At 51.0% G+C, this 16,461-nt stretch overlaps 1 protein-coding gene across 2 annotated transcripts in view; it reads left to right on the top strand.

Moving 5' to 3' along the window:
* Positions 1 to 16,225, top strand: part of STIMATE (STIM activating enhancer) — a 48,019-nt gene extending 31,794 nt beyond the window's left edge. The window contains exons 2-8 of one of the 2 annotated variants that reach the window (XM_019724285.2): positions 1,192 to 1,240; positions 3,150 to 3,245; positions 6,811 to 6,932; positions 11,781 to 11,893; positions 13,022 to 13,099; positions 13,897 to 14,046; positions 15,864 to 16,225. In XM_019724285.2, the coding sequence (XP_019579844.1) occupies positions 1,192 to 1,240; positions 3,150 to 3,245; positions 6,811 to 6,932; positions 11,781 to 11,893; positions 13,022 to 13,099; positions 13,897 to 14,046; positions 15,864 to 15,980 (725 nt within the window). In that variant the 3' untranslated portion in view covers positions 15,981 to 16,225. Of the gene's footprint in view, positions 1 to 1,191; positions 1,241 to 3,149; positions 3,246 to 6,810; positions 6,933 to 11,780; positions 11,894 to 13,021; positions 13,673 to 13,896; positions 14,047 to 15,863 lie in introns of those variants that run through there. The other variant, XR_012489708.1, reaches the window with a different exon arrangement.
* The last annotated feature ends 236 nt before the right edge of the window (positions 16,226 to 16,461 follow it).

The raw sequence follows: 16,461 nt of genomic DNA, 5'->3' as shown, positions 1-16,461 counted from the left end.
TGTTTTAGTAGATAGAATCCTTGTGGAAATAGTCTGCCTGGAGCTTCACTGGAGGGCAGGACTCTTAGAAACTTTATGTTTACTTCTGTTCAAAACGGTTGTGTCTGTAGACCAGAGGTGAAGGTGTCAATCTGGGGAGTCCTTTGCCGTCTGAGGTCAGTCAGGCTGTTGTTGAGAGAGCACCCCACCCTGCTGGCTGTGCTGTAGCTGGGACAGTACCACTGCCTGGGGCTGTGACATAGCCAGTGTCCTTCCTCTGTCCTCTCTGCCCCCAGAAATCCACCCTCTGCCTGATTCAGAACTGCTTTCTAAAACACACTTCCTGGCATGTCTTCCACTCGGCTTAGCATCTTCCCTGGCTTTTTCTTCTCTACAGGATTCAGTCCAGACTTCTTAGCTTGGCATTCAAGACCCTCCCTCATGTGGCCCCTGCTCAGTTTGTCTGCCTTGGTACCTGCTGTATCAAATCCAAATCAAATTATGCCAAACACACTCTGCTACATTATGTCCCTGTGCCTATGAGTTCGTGGTGTGTGCTCTGTCCAGAATGTACCTCTCTCCCCTCCCTTACCCATTTGCTAAACTCCTCCCCAGCCTTCAGGACATGGCTTGGCCACCTCTCACTGCTGAAGCCCCTGCTGACTAGCACCCTTCCTCCAAGCAGGCAGGGCTGGTCATCCTTCCCCCAACCCTTCACTCTGCCTCAGACTTACCTCTTCTCTAGCACTTGCTGCACACATGGCTATATGTCTGCCTTCCTGACAGACTACTGCCTTTGTCTCTTCAGTGCCTAGGTGGGAGCAGGCCCTCAGCGAACCTTTGGGTGTATGGGTGGGTGGATGGATTTTTCATTGGGTAGAACATATCCTGAAGTTAGAAGTAGCTACATTCCACTTTGTGGTTTCCATTCCATATCTGAGAGAGCCTTGTCACAAAGAAGAAGAAAGTACAATTTACCACAGTGTGAGGAGTCATTCTTCCTAGTGTCCAGTTCTGAAGAATCTGTGCTGGTTGGTAGCAATACCGGGCCTCTGTGACCTTCACGGCTCATCGTACATTGTCACATATTAAAAGAGCAAGTACCTTAATTTGGCATGATAAGCACTGAGTGTACTGATAACCCAACTTATTATTTGCATTTTGCTTTGTTATTGCTGTGGAAAGCTACTGAATGTCTGTCTTTTCTTTCAGTCAAACGCTTCAGAGAACCAAAGCATGAAAGACGTCCATGGAGGATATGGTAGGTATTTAAATATTAACTCATGCCTAGAATGTTTTTGACCATTTTCAGGGTGTTTTTTTTTTTTTTTGGGGGGGGGGGGATGGAGGGATGGAATGTGAGCAATTACACATAACTAAGTGTTGGACTCCCTTAACTGAATTAGTCATCAGGAACTGTGTATAATGAAAGCACTCCGATTCCTCCCGGTAACTGTTGAGCCCTACCTTGAGTCTGTCACACTCTGCTGTCCAGTTTTAGAAGAGGGAAGATAATACAGATACCAATCTGTGCCACCGGCTCCTTCAGTTATGTCTCTCTGTTGTTAGATTATGTTAAATCCTTGGATTCTATAGTCTGTATGCATAAGCAAAAAATAATCTAAATTTGGAGATTTGTCATATATACCATGTAAATGTTCCTCTCCCCAAAACTAGTTTTTCTTGGTTCTAGGATGACGCTGTGGGGGCAGTTTTTCCTTCATAAAAAATGGTAGTAAAGCTTCAGACATAGCTTCTATAGACAAACTTAGAAAACTAAATCACGTGGAAGGAGACAGCCAGCTCTTCAGGACAGCATGATGCCACAAGAAACTTACCTTTTTCGGGCTGTCTCAGACTGCCACCTATCCTAACAAAATAGGCATTTTTCTCCTTCAGAGAAAACTGATAAATCAGTGTGGTAAAGACCCCTATAAAAGGTTCAGTACATACTTGATTGATCTCCAATGCCTTAGTTCTGGATGTTGATAATTATTTTTGTTTCCCCCCAATTGGTTTCTCAAATTTGAGTATCCAGCTTGGGCTGGGGGTACCTAGGGAGGAGAGTTGGGGTGCTGTGTTTACACACACTGCCCTTTGGTAACTCCTACTTTGCCGTAATTTTAGGAACTGATTTTCAAGCCTCGGTCACAGGGTTGGTCTGGATCATCTCTAAGGTCTGTTCTAGTCCTGAGATCCCATGGCTGAAGTTCCATGCACTTCTGTGTGCCCCTTTATCACCCCCGTTCAGTGGCCCAGCCCATTCTGGATGCCCAGCCTGGGGGGCCGAGAGAGATGGCCTCAGTTCAAAGGTTCCCCAGCCACAAACCACAGTAGTCTCCAGGTGTTTGTGGCAGAGAAGCGACTAAAGGCCCCACGTCATCTCCACCTTGCTCCTGCCCTGTGGACTAGGGGGGAGGGACAGCACAGGGTGTCCCAAAGACGAACAACTTTGTTGTTTCCTTTTTTGAAATTCTCCTCAAGTAGCCCAGGGGTTGGCAGACTGTAGCCCGCAGGCCCAATCTGGCCCACTGTCTGTTTTCATAGATAAAGTGTTACAGGAACAGTAGTGCCGATGTCTGCTTTGAGGCTACAATGGCAGAGTACGTAATTGCTATGGAGGACAATGGCCCACAAAGCCTAAAATATTTACTCTTGGACCCTTTACAGAAAAGGTTGCCTATCCCTGATCTAGCCCAGTGTTGAAATGGCAGCAGCGGAAAGTTGTTGGGGGTTTCACCTGCAGGACTAGCTGTGTGCAAGTGTCCTTACTCGCACGTCATTCGCTGCCTCAGTGAGGCTGAGTGGGAGCTCGCTAAGAAAGGAGACAACTTGGACTTCATCGCAAAGTTGTGATCCAGCATTTCATTCTGAAGTAACAAAACATGTAAAAGTAAAGACACCTATTTTAAATATGTGTTTAATGTATTTAAATATGTGTTATTCATCGGTGGCCTTTTAGGAATTTCCATGCACTGTTATTGAAGGTTTTGAAAGGCAGCTGAAGCACCAACCCTGAGTTAGTACTGATGCCCCAGGAAGAGGTGACTCGTAATTAGAAGTTGGGGTCTCCCAGTGGCTTTTCTCCTACTTCAGCCTTAGCATTTTCCCCGGATTGGATATTACCCTCTTGTCGGAGTGATAACAAGTGCTGGTCCTATTTTGTACAGGTTTTTAGACACTTCCAAACAAGCCATAGGAATGCTCTTCATCCACTTCGCAAATGTATACCTAGCAGATCTCACCGAAGAGGACCCTTGTTCACTGTAAGTGGCCTGTATTTGAGTATAAACATTACCCGCCCCTCCACTTAAAATGCCGGCTGGCCTTGCTTTCTGCAGCCAGTCATGTTCCCTCTAGCTGGGGGAGAGGGCGGCTCGCCTGTGCCCTCTGTGACCTCTGAGAGGTCATCCTGTGTGTGCTGCCTGTGAGCTCAGACACACACCTATTAGTTGAATGTTAGGGCTTTGCCTGGTGACATTGTGCGCTGGATTCCTGCCAATCAATCTGAATTCTGTTTCTTGGCTTCCTAGTACCCCAAGTCTCCCAGTTTCCAGGCAGCCCCTGGCATGGAAGCACAGTTCCCCAAAGGGGTGTCTCTGTGCTGGAACAGGACACACAGGGCTTCTCTGTGGTGTCAGCCACTCAGGACCAAAGCCGTTGTTAACCTTCGTTGACCTCTTTGACCTGAAGACCATGGGTTGTTTGTCCTTGACAATACAGTGTGCTTTCCACACAGCCCAGAGCCATCTGCCTGAAATCCCACTTGGGCCATGATACGCTGTCCTGCTTGTATAGACAGCCCCGGCCTGGTGCCTCCTTAGCAGCTGGAGGGGAAAAGGGGGCTCACCTGCCTAGTGCTGGCTCCATCTCCTACCTTCCGGGCTCCGACTTGGTGCTCCAGCCATCCTGGGCTACTCCTCGTGGCTCCCAACCCTACCTGCTGTCTCCTGCTTCTGTGCCTTTGTCATGCTGCCCTCTGCCTGGAGGGCTGGTGACTCCCTTACCAAGAGGTTCCTTGTGTATTTAAGATCATTTGGACTGGAAGATTCTTTTCAGCTTCTCTTTTTTGGTGACACTGTACAGTTTTGAGATTTAGTCAGGCCCAGATTTCTAGAAGGAAGTTGTGAAGTGTTCCTTCCCAGGGTCTTTCCTTAAGGCCTGGATAGGTTGTGATCTGTTTGGGTGTAGTCTCAAAGCACGGGACTGGGAAGGTGGTCCTCCCTAGGGAAAACAGTCAGGGAAGGGCTTTGTCGTTGCAATCCTTGAGCCTAGCAGCAAGCTCATGGCTCCTCTGCTAATCATCTTGCTGTCGTTGGCTGAGATCATCTGAGAGTCAGCCACATATGCCAGAGGCACTGGGGCAAGGAAACCTAACTCCTGGCGCAGCTGTGGCCATATCACTGTCCCTTACGGTGCCTCCCTTGCCCATCAGCAAAAAGATGATACAACTTTAAAGGGGGACATTGACAGACTGCATCACAGCCAAGACGGAGAAGGGTGACCAATCTCAGGTGCTCAGCCTGGAGGAGAAAAGGCCCAAGATGGAGCTTGGGGTGGTGAAGAGAGCACTTGGCTGAGAGGCCGGACTGTGGGACGTGGTGAGACTTTCCTGAGCCTCAGTTTCCTCATCTGTCCTGTGTCTCCTACCAGATCCCCGGGTCACCGTGAGGGTGTCCTGAGATGATGAGTGTAAGCGCCACGGGGAACCATAGGGCATTTATCAATGAAGATGTTAATAGTTCAGTTGGAGGATATTGTCGTTAAAACTTGGGAAACTTGTGGAAGAGCAGGTGCTGTACTGGGATTTATTCCAGGCTGCACCCTGTGACTTTTTACAGATGGGGTAGGGTTGGGCTAGACCTGGGGTATCTTGGGCGTCTACAAACCTGGACAGTTTCAGCTCAGAGAGAGGAGAAACAAACAGGGACAAGCTGCTTCCTGTGGCCTCGGGTTCCCTGTGCTGAGGATGCTGCTTGGATGGGAGTTAAGCTTTTGTGACACCCAGGGCTCCGTGACTGAGGGGCTATGATTCTAAGAGTGCGTTGGTGTGGCATTTGCAGTGTGGTAGGTAGTGTTTACATATATTGACTCATTTGATCCTCATAACAGCCCTGCAATATCGACACTTTGATTATCTTCGTTTTACAGTCGGGGAACTAAGGCAGAGAGTTGTTAATCAAGTTCACAGAGCTCAAAAGTGATGGAGCTAGGACTTGAACCCAGCCAGTCTGGCTCTGTGGCCCACATAAAACTGTGCTGTCTGCCGCTCTCACCTGTGCTGGGTTCAGAGTATAGTGCTTTCTGCCTGTTCCCAAGACCTGGAACACTGTAGACTCAAGTAACTTGGGTGAGGGAATGAATGAACTAATGTATGTTCAGGCGTACCTCAGAGATACTGTGGGTTCAGTTCCAGACCACCGCAGTAAAGCAAGTACACAATAAAGTGAGTGGTAATCTTTTTGCTGGTAGAGGGTCTTGCCTTCAATTTGTAAAAAAAAAAAAAAAAAATGCAACATCTATGAAGCGCAGTAAAGTGAAACACAGTAAGACGAAGTGTGCCTGTATGTGTATCAGGTGTTCTTGCTATTTTCAGGATGGGTCTCACGTGTGAGAACCACTTGAAACCAGTTAGATGTAAGCATCTGAGAGCGGCATAGCGCAGGGCCAGAGCGCAGCTGTGTGTGAGTTTGAAGAAATTGCCGTGGAAGTAGTCACTATTCCTTCCATGTCTGGTCTGAGAGTGACCCCTTGTGATGTTAAAGCGGAAGGGCAGGCAGGAGAAAATGCTGCCGCTCCCTCTGGTTTTCTCACCTCTGCAGGGCGCCGGCAGGGTCCTGAGCACAGAGCAGTGTGTGTACCCTCTGATCTCAGAGGGCTGTGAATGTCGTCCAGGCCTTGGGGTGGTGGCTGAGTCATCTTTAAAGGACTCAAGCCTCAGTAACTCGGAAGCATTGCAGTTGGTCTGTGGTACCTGGAGCTTCTCTGGGGGTTTCCGAGCCCTGTGGCATCCCAGTGGCCTAGAACCTGACTGCGTGTTTCCTGCTGTCTAGAGAGCCAGGCCTCTCTACAGGTACCCAGCAAGAGGTCTGGATACAGGTCCTTGAGGGAGGGCCAGTGGGCAAGGGACCGTCCCTTGGCAAGGGAAAAGGTGTCTGTCAGACAGACAGAAACAGACTTGACAAGAACACGTGGGCAAGGTAGACACGCTCCTCTGTCCCGCCTCCTTCCTTCCTCCATCATCCTGCCTTTTCCATGGGAAGTAAAACTTCCTTTTTAGAAATATTTCCTTGCACTCATCTACATGGCAGGTTTGGAAGCACGGGGATGAGCGAGGGCCACGTGGCGCTGCCCTCTTTGGTCTAAAAATACCCCTGAGGCCATTTCCTGAGCTGCTCTGTGCAGTGGCACTGACTCGGGCGTTGGTGGGGCCGGACTGTCAGGGAGGAAACAGTCATTGAGCAGATTTGTTTTAATCAATAAGTTGTGTTTTCCTGTTGACTTCCTTGGCTGCTTCCAGGCACTCTGTCCAGTCTGCGTTTGGCAGGAACACTTGTGGTCTTTCAAGCCTTTGTCGCTCTTCCACGCCTCCCTCAAGCTGTTCCACGCCTGAAGGGTCCACACACTGCATAGGGAGGCTTCACTGGGGCTCCCAGAAGTGAGCCCTCAGCCTCTTGCACAGGCACATTGAAGGCTCCCCCCGCCCCCGCCCCCGAAAAAGGCCGAAGTTCTGGGTCACCAGCCTTGACCTTGGCCCTGGGAAGCCGCAGGGCCGGGCTCTTGCTCCCTGGTGCTGCTTCCTGATGGTGCCACTGTTCCCTCCCCGCACAGGTACCTCATCAACTTCCTGCTGGACGCCACTGTGGGCATGCTGCTCATCTACGTGGGCGTGCGTGCGGTCAGCGTCCTGGTGGAGTGGCAGCAGTGGGAGTCGCTGCGCTTTGGCGAATATGGTAACACACCAGGGGCACAGACCAGGCATGAAGGGGGCCGCCTAGCGGGGGCTCTGCTCCAGCCAGTGGATTTGGAGAGGAGCTGGTGGCTGTCTCTTCTGTGGTGGAGAGGCTGGTTCTGGGGCCAGAGCACCCTCCTCTTGCCAGTGTTGGAGTGCCCCATGTCTGTATGTCTGTGGCATGTGGGTGCGCTTCCCTGCTTAGGCTCCCTCTTTGGTGGCAGGATCCAGGAGACACCCTAGATGCAGAAGGAGTACAACGTTTGCCTCTTCCACTAGAGGGCACTGGTGACCCCACCTACAGAGCCGTAAAGCCCTCTGCCAAGCTGCCCTCCGAGCTCACAGCACCTGCCCACCTCATTAGAGAGATGGGGGTGGCTCTTGGTTTGGGAGATGCTCAGTAGGGAGCTGCTCCTCTTTCTGCTGCATGTCTGTGCTTGTCCTGTCACTGGGCTTTTCCACCACTGGGGCTCACAAGGTCAGGACTGGAGGGTGTGTCCCCACTGGGACCAAGTTGCCTCCATCCCCTGATTGTGGGCTGGCCCAGCTGCCCAGCATCTGGCACATACAGTCACCAAGGACACCAGCTCCGTTCTCACTCAGAGACACAGCTTAAAACAAGTGACCTACGGATGCCGGCCTGGCATTGAGCCCCATCGCATCTCATCAGACCCCGCGGGATATAGTTGGTAGGAAGCCGCCTCCATGCTGGTTCTGAGCACAGAGCAGTGCCTTTTACTCTGTACTCCCCTCAGAAACGGCTGGATGTGATCTTAATAGGCTGCTAGTGAGAGGTGGCTTCCTCAGGCCTTGCTCTACCTCCGGGATTTAGGACCCAGGGTTAAGGGGTAACAGAGCGCTCTCCCACCTTCACAGCTGGCCCTGCAATCAGGAGGCAGGAGCTCCTGTTCTCAGCGGGGACCTTTGCCACGAAAGGGTCACACGCGTCCAGAGGGAGGGAATACAGGTGGCGTTCTGCATCCCACTCTCCTTTCCTGGGTCAGAGGGCTGCTCACTCCTGTATGACTGAAGACTCACAAGGGACTGACATTTACAAAGGGAGCCGATTCGTGGAGCTGGCTGTGAGTGCCTGGGGTATTTCTAGAAATCTTAGTAATTGTTTGTCTCCATTGAGGGGAGATGAGCTCAGGGGAGGGCTTTTCTTAGCCCCGTTACTTGATGCCCAATGAGTCACTAAGTTAAGATAGTGGCTGACACACAGCATGTGCTCCCGTGGCTCCAAGGAAGGCTTCTGAGAAGCTCCAAGTAAAACTCCTCAGCTTGGAGGATGGAAATGGACCACAGCGCACACGGACCAAAGCAGCACTGTCCTCACTTATAGGATAGGCTGGATGTGTCTCAGCAGGACTGTTGGTCAGGTGCCTTCTTCAGGCCTTGTTCCACCCCCGGGATTTAGGGCCCAGGGTTAAGGGTATCAGCAGCTGGGTTGAGTGATGCCGGCAGCCCACATAGCCAGTACACAGCCAGGGTGGGGTCGGGGGTTTATGCTGCCACACTGGGTACCTAATCCTCACATCACCTCTAAGAACAGTGCTTATGACTACTTCTTTGCTGTTAAAGTCCCTTCTAGAAGGCAGGGCTCTCAACTGTAAATGGTCAGTGCCACGGGAGATCCACCCATAGCCAGTTACCCATATGGGTGGAGATTCACCCATAGCCACTCAGTGACATGGGAATGGAGATGAGGTCTGGTCCTGATACACCTGCTCCTGGCATGTTTTCTCTGCGTCCCCAAGAGTAGATTGAAAGGAAGAAGGCAGGTTGTTTGAACCTCTTGCTTCCATGCCGCCCTCCTCTACCTAGTTGGCCTGTCTCCGCCTCTGCCCTTGGGTCAGCACTGCCTTTGGGAACTGAGTCTTCAAACTAGGGTGTCTCCAAGTGCAGCTGCCCTTTATCAAGGACCATCTCAAGTCTTCTCGCCCCAGGCTGAGAAAGAAAGATCGTGTATGTCCTCAGTTACCCAATTTCTATTTCTGTCAATTTCTACTGTTTTCTATTGCTGCTATAACAAATTACCACAAAATTAGTGGCTTAAAACAGCACAGACTATATTGTCTTATAGTTCTGTAGCTCAGAAATCCAACATGGGTCTCTTGGACTAAAATCAAGGTGTCAGCAGGACTGGTTCCTTCTGGAGTTTCTAAGAGCAAAATCCATTTCCTGGCCTTTTCCAGCTTCTACAGGCTGCCCACATTCCTTGGCTTGTGGCCCTCCATCTTCAGAGCCAGCAACAGCAGGTCGAGTTCCGTTCACCTCATATTGTTCTGACTTTCTGCCACCTCCTCCCACTTCGACGTGCCCTTACGATGACATTGGGCCTTGCCTTGGATACTCCAGGGCACGCAGCCTGTCTTAGAGGCAGCTGACTAGCCACCTTAATTCCATTTGCAGCCTAATTCCCCTGTGCCATGTTACCTAACATATTTACAGGTTCTGGGGATTAAGACGTGGCATCTCTGTGGGGCCAGTATTCTACCTACCACACCTGTTAACTGGCCCGTCCACGTGAGGGAATAATTCCATGGAGGCTCCATAGCTCCCTTCTCAGGTAAATGAAGAAGAGGGGCTTGTTCGCTAGGTGCTTCCATGGTCTCTAGAAGAAAAGGTGAACTTGCTAACAAGAACATGGGACTTGGAGAATGCCACACAGCCCTGAGGGGCAAGACAGGATCCAGGTGACACATGGTATCTGCAGTTTGATGACCACGCTGCCCTTCTGCCATGAAGAAGTCCTGAAAACAAGGTCTGTGTCCCATGGGCACCAGTGGTTTGTGGGCTTTGCTGCCCGTCTCTGTCCTAATGGTCCCTTCCGGAAGCCTCTCTAGATATAGATAAATTCCTGTGATTTATCCTGTTGTTGAAGGAAATACTTCAACAAAACAAAACACCCACATACCTGATGGGGTCCAGTGTGGTAAAAAGCAGGACACAGCAAGGATGCCTGGTTTGTCTGTCTTTGAAAGACGAGACCAGGGAAACGTTAGAAAGACTCTCAAATGGAACAAATCAGAAAAACCAACACATGTGCTCGTTCTGACTGTTGCTTTGTGTGCTCTGGATACGCAGGAGAAAATGATGTGTGAGATGGCGTTACACATGATTCTTTTCTTTTTTCACCATATTTTTTAACTTATTAAAGCATCTAAATGAAAAAAGAGGCAGCTGCAGCTAAGTTTTGGCTCTGAAACTCAGCAGCGTGAGGGGCAGGCATATGGGAAGAAAACATTTTCCTCTTTTGACATCACTTAAAGCCTAAGAGCACATGGAGTAAACACACTATGAACAGTATTTAAATAAGTGTTGCCACTTGTTCTGTTGACTTTTAAACACACTTGTCCCAGTTCAGAGATATTTCCCACTAGTGCTTTCTGCCTGACTGTCCCCAATCTTACTGGACAGTTTTAAACAAATACTTTGATCTGTTGTTTTTGAGAATTTTTCTCAGTAAGGTCAGGTAGTTTACTGAAAGGATTACAAAACTCCATTGAAAGTCTAACTAGGAGAGATTGTGCTTCTGAAATGGCTTTTTGGCTCAAATGTGTTTTATCCCAGAAGTGAAAGTAGATAGGATGACCTCAGGAGAGGCAGTGATGTCTTTCTGCATGCTTCTCCTGAGGTTTTCCAGAAAAGGGAATGGCCTGGTGTTGTGTCCATTACAATTGCATGAAGGTATTCACTGCGCTTCCATCGTGTACAATTGGCAGGCTCGGGCAGGGCTGGGGGCCTCCGGCACTGGTGCCCAGACAGAGATTGCTTCAAAAACTGTAGAATCAAAGCTGGAGATTTCTCTCTGGGCCATTCTCTTCTCAGCCTGGCTTGGAGCCTTTGCCTCCCCTGAAATGTAACTCTCCAGACCCTCTTCTGGCCAGCTGTGGTCAGGCAGCCCTGGCACAGCTTCCAGAGCAGGCCCCTGGTCTCCCCCCACCAACCCCGTTCTCCTGGGTGTCCAATTGGGGAGGCATGTATCGCTCCCCAGAGGCTCGTGCATGGGTCCTGCCTGTCCCTGAGGATATATTTTGTCCCCTGGAAGGGCTGAGCCTTCACCCTTCCCCAGGTCCCTTTTGAAACATTCTCGAGACACTTGACAGCCTGAGTGTCCCACAACGTGAACTGTTGGGTTCCTCCATTTCTCAAGCGTAGTGACTGATGGGATTGCAGATGGACCTTTGTCACAGCCCTGAGGCACAGCCCATCACTCCTTGCCTTGAGGGCTTCTCTTTTCTTCCTGTCCCCAGCCCAAGGTATTTTGGGGTGCCCCATCTAGACAGACGCTGAATTCCTCCAAAGTCAGATTTCTGCTTTCGGGGCTAAGGGCAGCAGGAACACCGGGGGAGTGGGGATAGGAGGGGAAGATGAACAAGGGGGTTGTTTGCTGCCTCCATAATTCAAAAGCCTTGGCCTGCCCATGGGGGGAGGAGAGGGTAGAGAGCACCACAGTCAATGGAAAAATCAACAGTGGATAATAATAGCAGTCTTGCTTAACACAGCTTGTGCTGCCAGCGGACGAAAAGAACTAGCTCTTCTAACCTCCAGCAATGGGTCCTGAGTAACTTTAGTGCTTTTTAATTATATCTTAGAATCTCTTGAAGGAAAAGCTACTCTGGTATCTCCAAATTAGGAATTCTCTGATTCTGTTTCAATCACCCACATTTGTATGTTGTGCTGAGGTGATTCTTGGTGCCCTGGGGGCTCATTAAGTAGCTCTAGAGCCAGGGGTGTGGGGTGGGGGTGTGAGGGCTCCGGGAGCTGTGGGGAGTGGGGCAGGGCCTCACCCGGCTGCCACCCCTGTCCTGGGCTGCATGTGACTCAGCGTCCCCTCTCCCTGCAGGAGACCCTCTGCAGTGCGGAGCCTGGGTCGGGCAGTGTGCTCTGTACATAGTGATCATGATTTTTGAAAAAACTGTTGTCTTCATCGTCCTCCTAATACTTCAGTGGAAAAAGGTTTGTCTCTTGTCTGTTCTGTAGCAGCTCCTTGAGATGCTAAGCAGGATAGTACTTCCTCCCCTCACCACCTTCCTGCCTCAACTTTACTGGAAAACCAAATCTGTTGTTTCTTTTTTTTCAAAACCCCATGAATACACCCTGGATTTGGTCTGATATGGCAGTTATTGGCTACCTGTCAAAAGCAGTGACTGGTCATTTTTTTTTTATGTAGCATCCATCCACGTCAGTTACACAAACGTCTGCTCTAGATTAAGCCAATGGAATATATAAAGCCAATGAAAATACAGCCCCTGCCCTCGTGTTGCTTACTGTCTGACGTTAGTCTTCAGGCCTCACCACTGTAAATGTAAGGCAGGTGTTCTGTACATTTGCATATGTCTTACTGTGTTTCCCCGAAAATAAGACCTAACCGGAAAAGAAGCCCTAGCATGATTTTTCAGAGGACATCCCCTGAACAGAAGCCCTAATGCGTCTTTTGGAGCAAAAATTAATATAAGACCCGGTCTTATTTTCGGGGAAACATGGTGCTAATGTACCTCTCTTGGCCAGTGGTTTAACTGAGCCTTCAGGTGCCCCAGGCAGTGGCTGGTCACACATGGTTCCCTTGGCCCTTGCCCTCTGCCCCAGGACCGTTCAGATATGCCTCCACTGCCCATTTCCCTACATGCCCACATTAAATCAGCCAAAGAGCCTTTGGAAATAAATAGCTTGGCCATTCTTTGGTTTTATTTGTGGCTGAGTTTTACTTTTTAAGAAATTAAGCCAGGGCTTTTCAGAACTGTTGTCCTTCAGGAGATCCCTGAGGTGCAGGATTTCTGATAGAAAGTGGCTTGGTGCCTCATTGCTGGGATCTGCAACGAGCGTCCACCAGCCTCACTCCCCAAGTCCACACCACAGGGAAAGCCGCTAAATCACTAACGGCTCCAAGTGGTCTTTAAGGGGGGCTCTCGTTGGCCGTCACACCTAGGACTATATCCCTGGGTGTGAGGTGCTGTTCTCAGGGCTCTGGGTGTGTGTCTGAGCTAAGCTCCTGTCTCCGGGCCTCATGGGTGGTTTTCCCTGCCCCACCCCAAGCGGTTTCTCTGTGCTCTTCCCCCACCTCACTGAGTCTGCTTCTCTTTACAGGTGGCCCTATTGAATCCCATTGAAAACCCAGACCTGAAACTCGCCATCGTCATGCTGATCGTCCCCTTCTTTGTCAATGTCAGTGCCGTGTTGCATGTTTACCCATTTGCTCCTTGCTTTCCAGTGTTCCTGTTCAGAGTTCTGAGTCTGACAGAGAAAACACCTTATAGCCCCCAGGTTCCTCTGTGTGCGCATTCACCCCCTCCCATTGCCACCCCAGACCTGGAAATGGCAGGATTGCTTCCTCACCAGGCAGACCCCTGCTCTAGGGCCTCTGCAAAAGATGGAGGGTCCTGGGAACTTTGTCTTGCCCTTTCTCCCAGGAGACCTCCTGCCAAGGAGTCCCACCCCTTGTGTAACAGCAACTTCTAGATCAGCATTATTAGGAATTCACCCCTCGCCGTGTATTCCTGACTGTGCAGCTCCAAGAGAAACTTACAAGCACCCTGTCTAGAAGTTAGGAAATACAAGAAGAAACAATAAAGGAACCTGGGGCTGATAGACGTGGCAGAGTGTGCTGGCCGACCGCTCAGCCCAGGATGGAGCCAGACCAGGAGCCTGGAGACCTTGGTTCCAGGCCCCGCTCTGCCAACAGCTGGGGCAAGGCCCAAGGCAGGCTGTCCCCATCGGTTCCACCACAAAACCCTTGGGGTAAATAGGGCATGATTTTTTCTGATAAAAAATCAAAGGAAATAGAGACGAGGATCTCTTTTTAAGCTTCTGAGCGATAGCAGGGGGACTGGATGAGGATTTTCTTTCCCTAGTTCAGGATGTTGTAATCTGGAATGGGGTGGGAAGGCTGGGGGTAGGGGCTGCTGTGCTTTGCTTTCACAAATGGCTTATCCCAGAGTAATCTGTACTTTTCCTCCCCACAGTCTTTGATGTTTTGGGTAGTGGACAATTTCCTCATGAGAAAGGGCAGGACGAAAGCTAAACTGGAAGAAAGGGGAGCCAACCAGGACCCGAGGAATGGGAGCAAGGTCCGCTACCGAAGGGCCGCGTCCCATGAGGAGTCCGAGTCTGAGGTAGGGCCAAGCCCGCGTGCTGCTCACCTGAGGGAGTCTCTGGTACCGTGTCTCACACCAGCCCGAGGGAGGGGGAAGAGGCTGGCGGGTCCCATCTAGCCGGGATTCATGTCTGCTGTCCCGTGGGCCATTCCAGGACAGGCAGGTAGATTACCTGTGGGGGGTGGACTCCCTCCACATTCCCTCCACCAGTGGAGAAATACAGGACAGGATGGAGCTGCCTTGTTCCAGGGAAGCTGGCAAGGACTTTCATGGGCCTGACCGTTGACCTTTAAGCATTAAGGTGTTTGAATCCCGGCTCACCACTACTAAGCAAGGGAAGTGTTGGCTGAACCAGCTGGGAACTTCTGCAGTGGAGGGGTAACCAGACCATCAGGGCAAACCTATCCTCTTACTTTCAAGTTTCCTAAGTTAAAGGTTTGGACTTGAGGGAGATTGCTGGTCATAAATGGGCATGGAGGCCAGATCGTGTGTCCCGGGCAGCCAGCAGCACTCACGCCACACCTCTGCGTGCTGCAGGTGAGGCGGGGCCGCCTTCTGAGAGCCCTTGTTCAGCCCCGTGGTGTGCCGAGCCCTGCGCTGCACAGGGGCTACAGAAACGGCTGAGTGTCTTCCCCAAGAGGCCTTCAGACTTGTGGGTGAGGTGAAGGCGAATGCCTGAAGTTCCTCATGACAGTCTGCTCTAAGTTCTGAGATTGAGGCGTTAACAGAAACCTGTGAGGACGCTGGGACAGGCTCTAACTTCTGGGGCGTCCTGGAGGGTGGTTTGAAAGCTGAGGAGATGGCGGGATAGAGGGTGAGCCCTGGAATCTGGCACCGGCCTGTTGTGTTGTGAGAGCTCGGTGAACATTAAGTGGATGACAAACAGCATTACAGGCACAAGCAGCCACTCACGGGCAGTCGTGGTCACGTGGTTTGGCATTTGGGGAATCCTGTGAAATTCATTATGGCCAGATCAGCATGTCTTCCAGAGGACAGGATGGGATGATAAGAAATAAGCTAGAAGCAAAAGTCTGAGTTAGATGGGCAAAGTGCTTTGTGATCTAGGCTGAGGAACTGGGACATGTTTATACAAGTGGTAGAGAGCCAGAGAGAGTGTTTGATCAGGGAGCCGAGATTGGAGGCAAGAAGCCCTGCAAGGGAGTGCTCCAGGGCGTGGTGGTGAGGCTGCCCTGATCTGGAGTAGAATGAGTTTCCCCTGCACGGATGCCTTTTGGGCCTCTCCATCCGGACCGGGGCTGTCCAGTCCTGCCCTGGTTCTCAGAGGTCTGAGGAGCCAAGCAGGTGGGCAGCGAATGAGTGTGGATGCCCCAGGTGCCCTGGCTGCATGGCCAAGTCGTTCCAGGGGCTCACAAAAGCAAGGGACTCCTATTTGTCTTCAGAAGTTACAAAGTTGGTTCAAAACTCTGAAATCCCTCTGCATTGTGTGTGCCCTACAAATGTTTTCTTTTCCTTTTGAAAGGGACTTTTCATTTTGCTATATTTGAGGCAGTTTCAAGGGCCTGGCACTCCATTTGTTAAGCTTGGTCTTTTTTGCCAGGATGACCTTAGGCCGCAGGTCCCTGCTGAGTCTGCTCTAACTGGGATTCGGTCCCAGCTCGAGGTTGGGTGGAGAAGTGGGAGCATTAGCAGAGGGGAGGGCATGTTGACTCAGCACTGGTTTCAGGAGCCCATGGATAGGGTTGGGGTGGACCAGCTTGTGTCATCCTGTAAAGGGGGCTTCCCCGTCGCACTTCTAAGGGAAGATGAGAGCAGGCCTCCTGGAGGGGCTGGCACTGCTGGTGGTGACTCAGGGCCACGCCTCTCCATTGCCTCAGATCCTGATCTCGGCCGATGACGAGATGGAGGAGTCCGACGTGGAGGAGGACCTCCACAGACTGACCCCCCTGAAGCCTGTGAAGAAGAAGAAGCACCGATTCGGGCTGCCTGTATGACGTTCCCGGGCCAGGGGTCGGGTGGGGCCCAGCCTGCTGCTGCGTCAGCAGACAGTTGCTCTGCCGCATCATTCCTTCCCTCCTCTCTCTGCCCCTCCTCTTCTACCTCCATCCTCTTGCTGTCTCTGTCCACTCCCAGACTGCTGGGACTTGAGAGAGGCAGGACGAGCCAGTGCTGAGGGAGCCGTGGCAGTTGGAGGTCCCCACTCAGTTGCACTACAAACACTGACCAAATATGCAAGCAAGGCGTTTGTTTGTTTCTTGTTGTCCCGATGGCGTTGTGAGGGGCCCAGAAGCCCTATCCTGTGTCTGGCTGGGTGGCATTGAGGAAAACACTCTTGCACACCCAAACTGTGGGTCGAGGCTTTCCCCAAAGCTTGGAGAGTGAAGACATAACATGTTTGGGGCTAAAAGTCACTCATTGACGAAGTTGGAACTGCAGTGCTTTCTTACTCGAAATGGCTTTTATAACTATTGATTT

This window comes from Rhinolophus sinicus, linkage group LG10 (assembly GCF_036562045.2).
Source record: "Rhinolophus sinicus isolate RSC01 linkage group LG10, ASM3656204v1, whole genome shotgun sequence".
Classification (NCBI taxonomy): domain Eukaryota; kingdom Metazoa; phylum Chordata; class Mammalia; order Chiroptera; family Rhinolophidae; genus Rhinolophus; species Rhinolophus sinicus.
The sequence above is the reverse complement of the archived record's forward strand: the minus strand, read 5'-3'. Positions and strand labels throughout refer to the sequence as shown.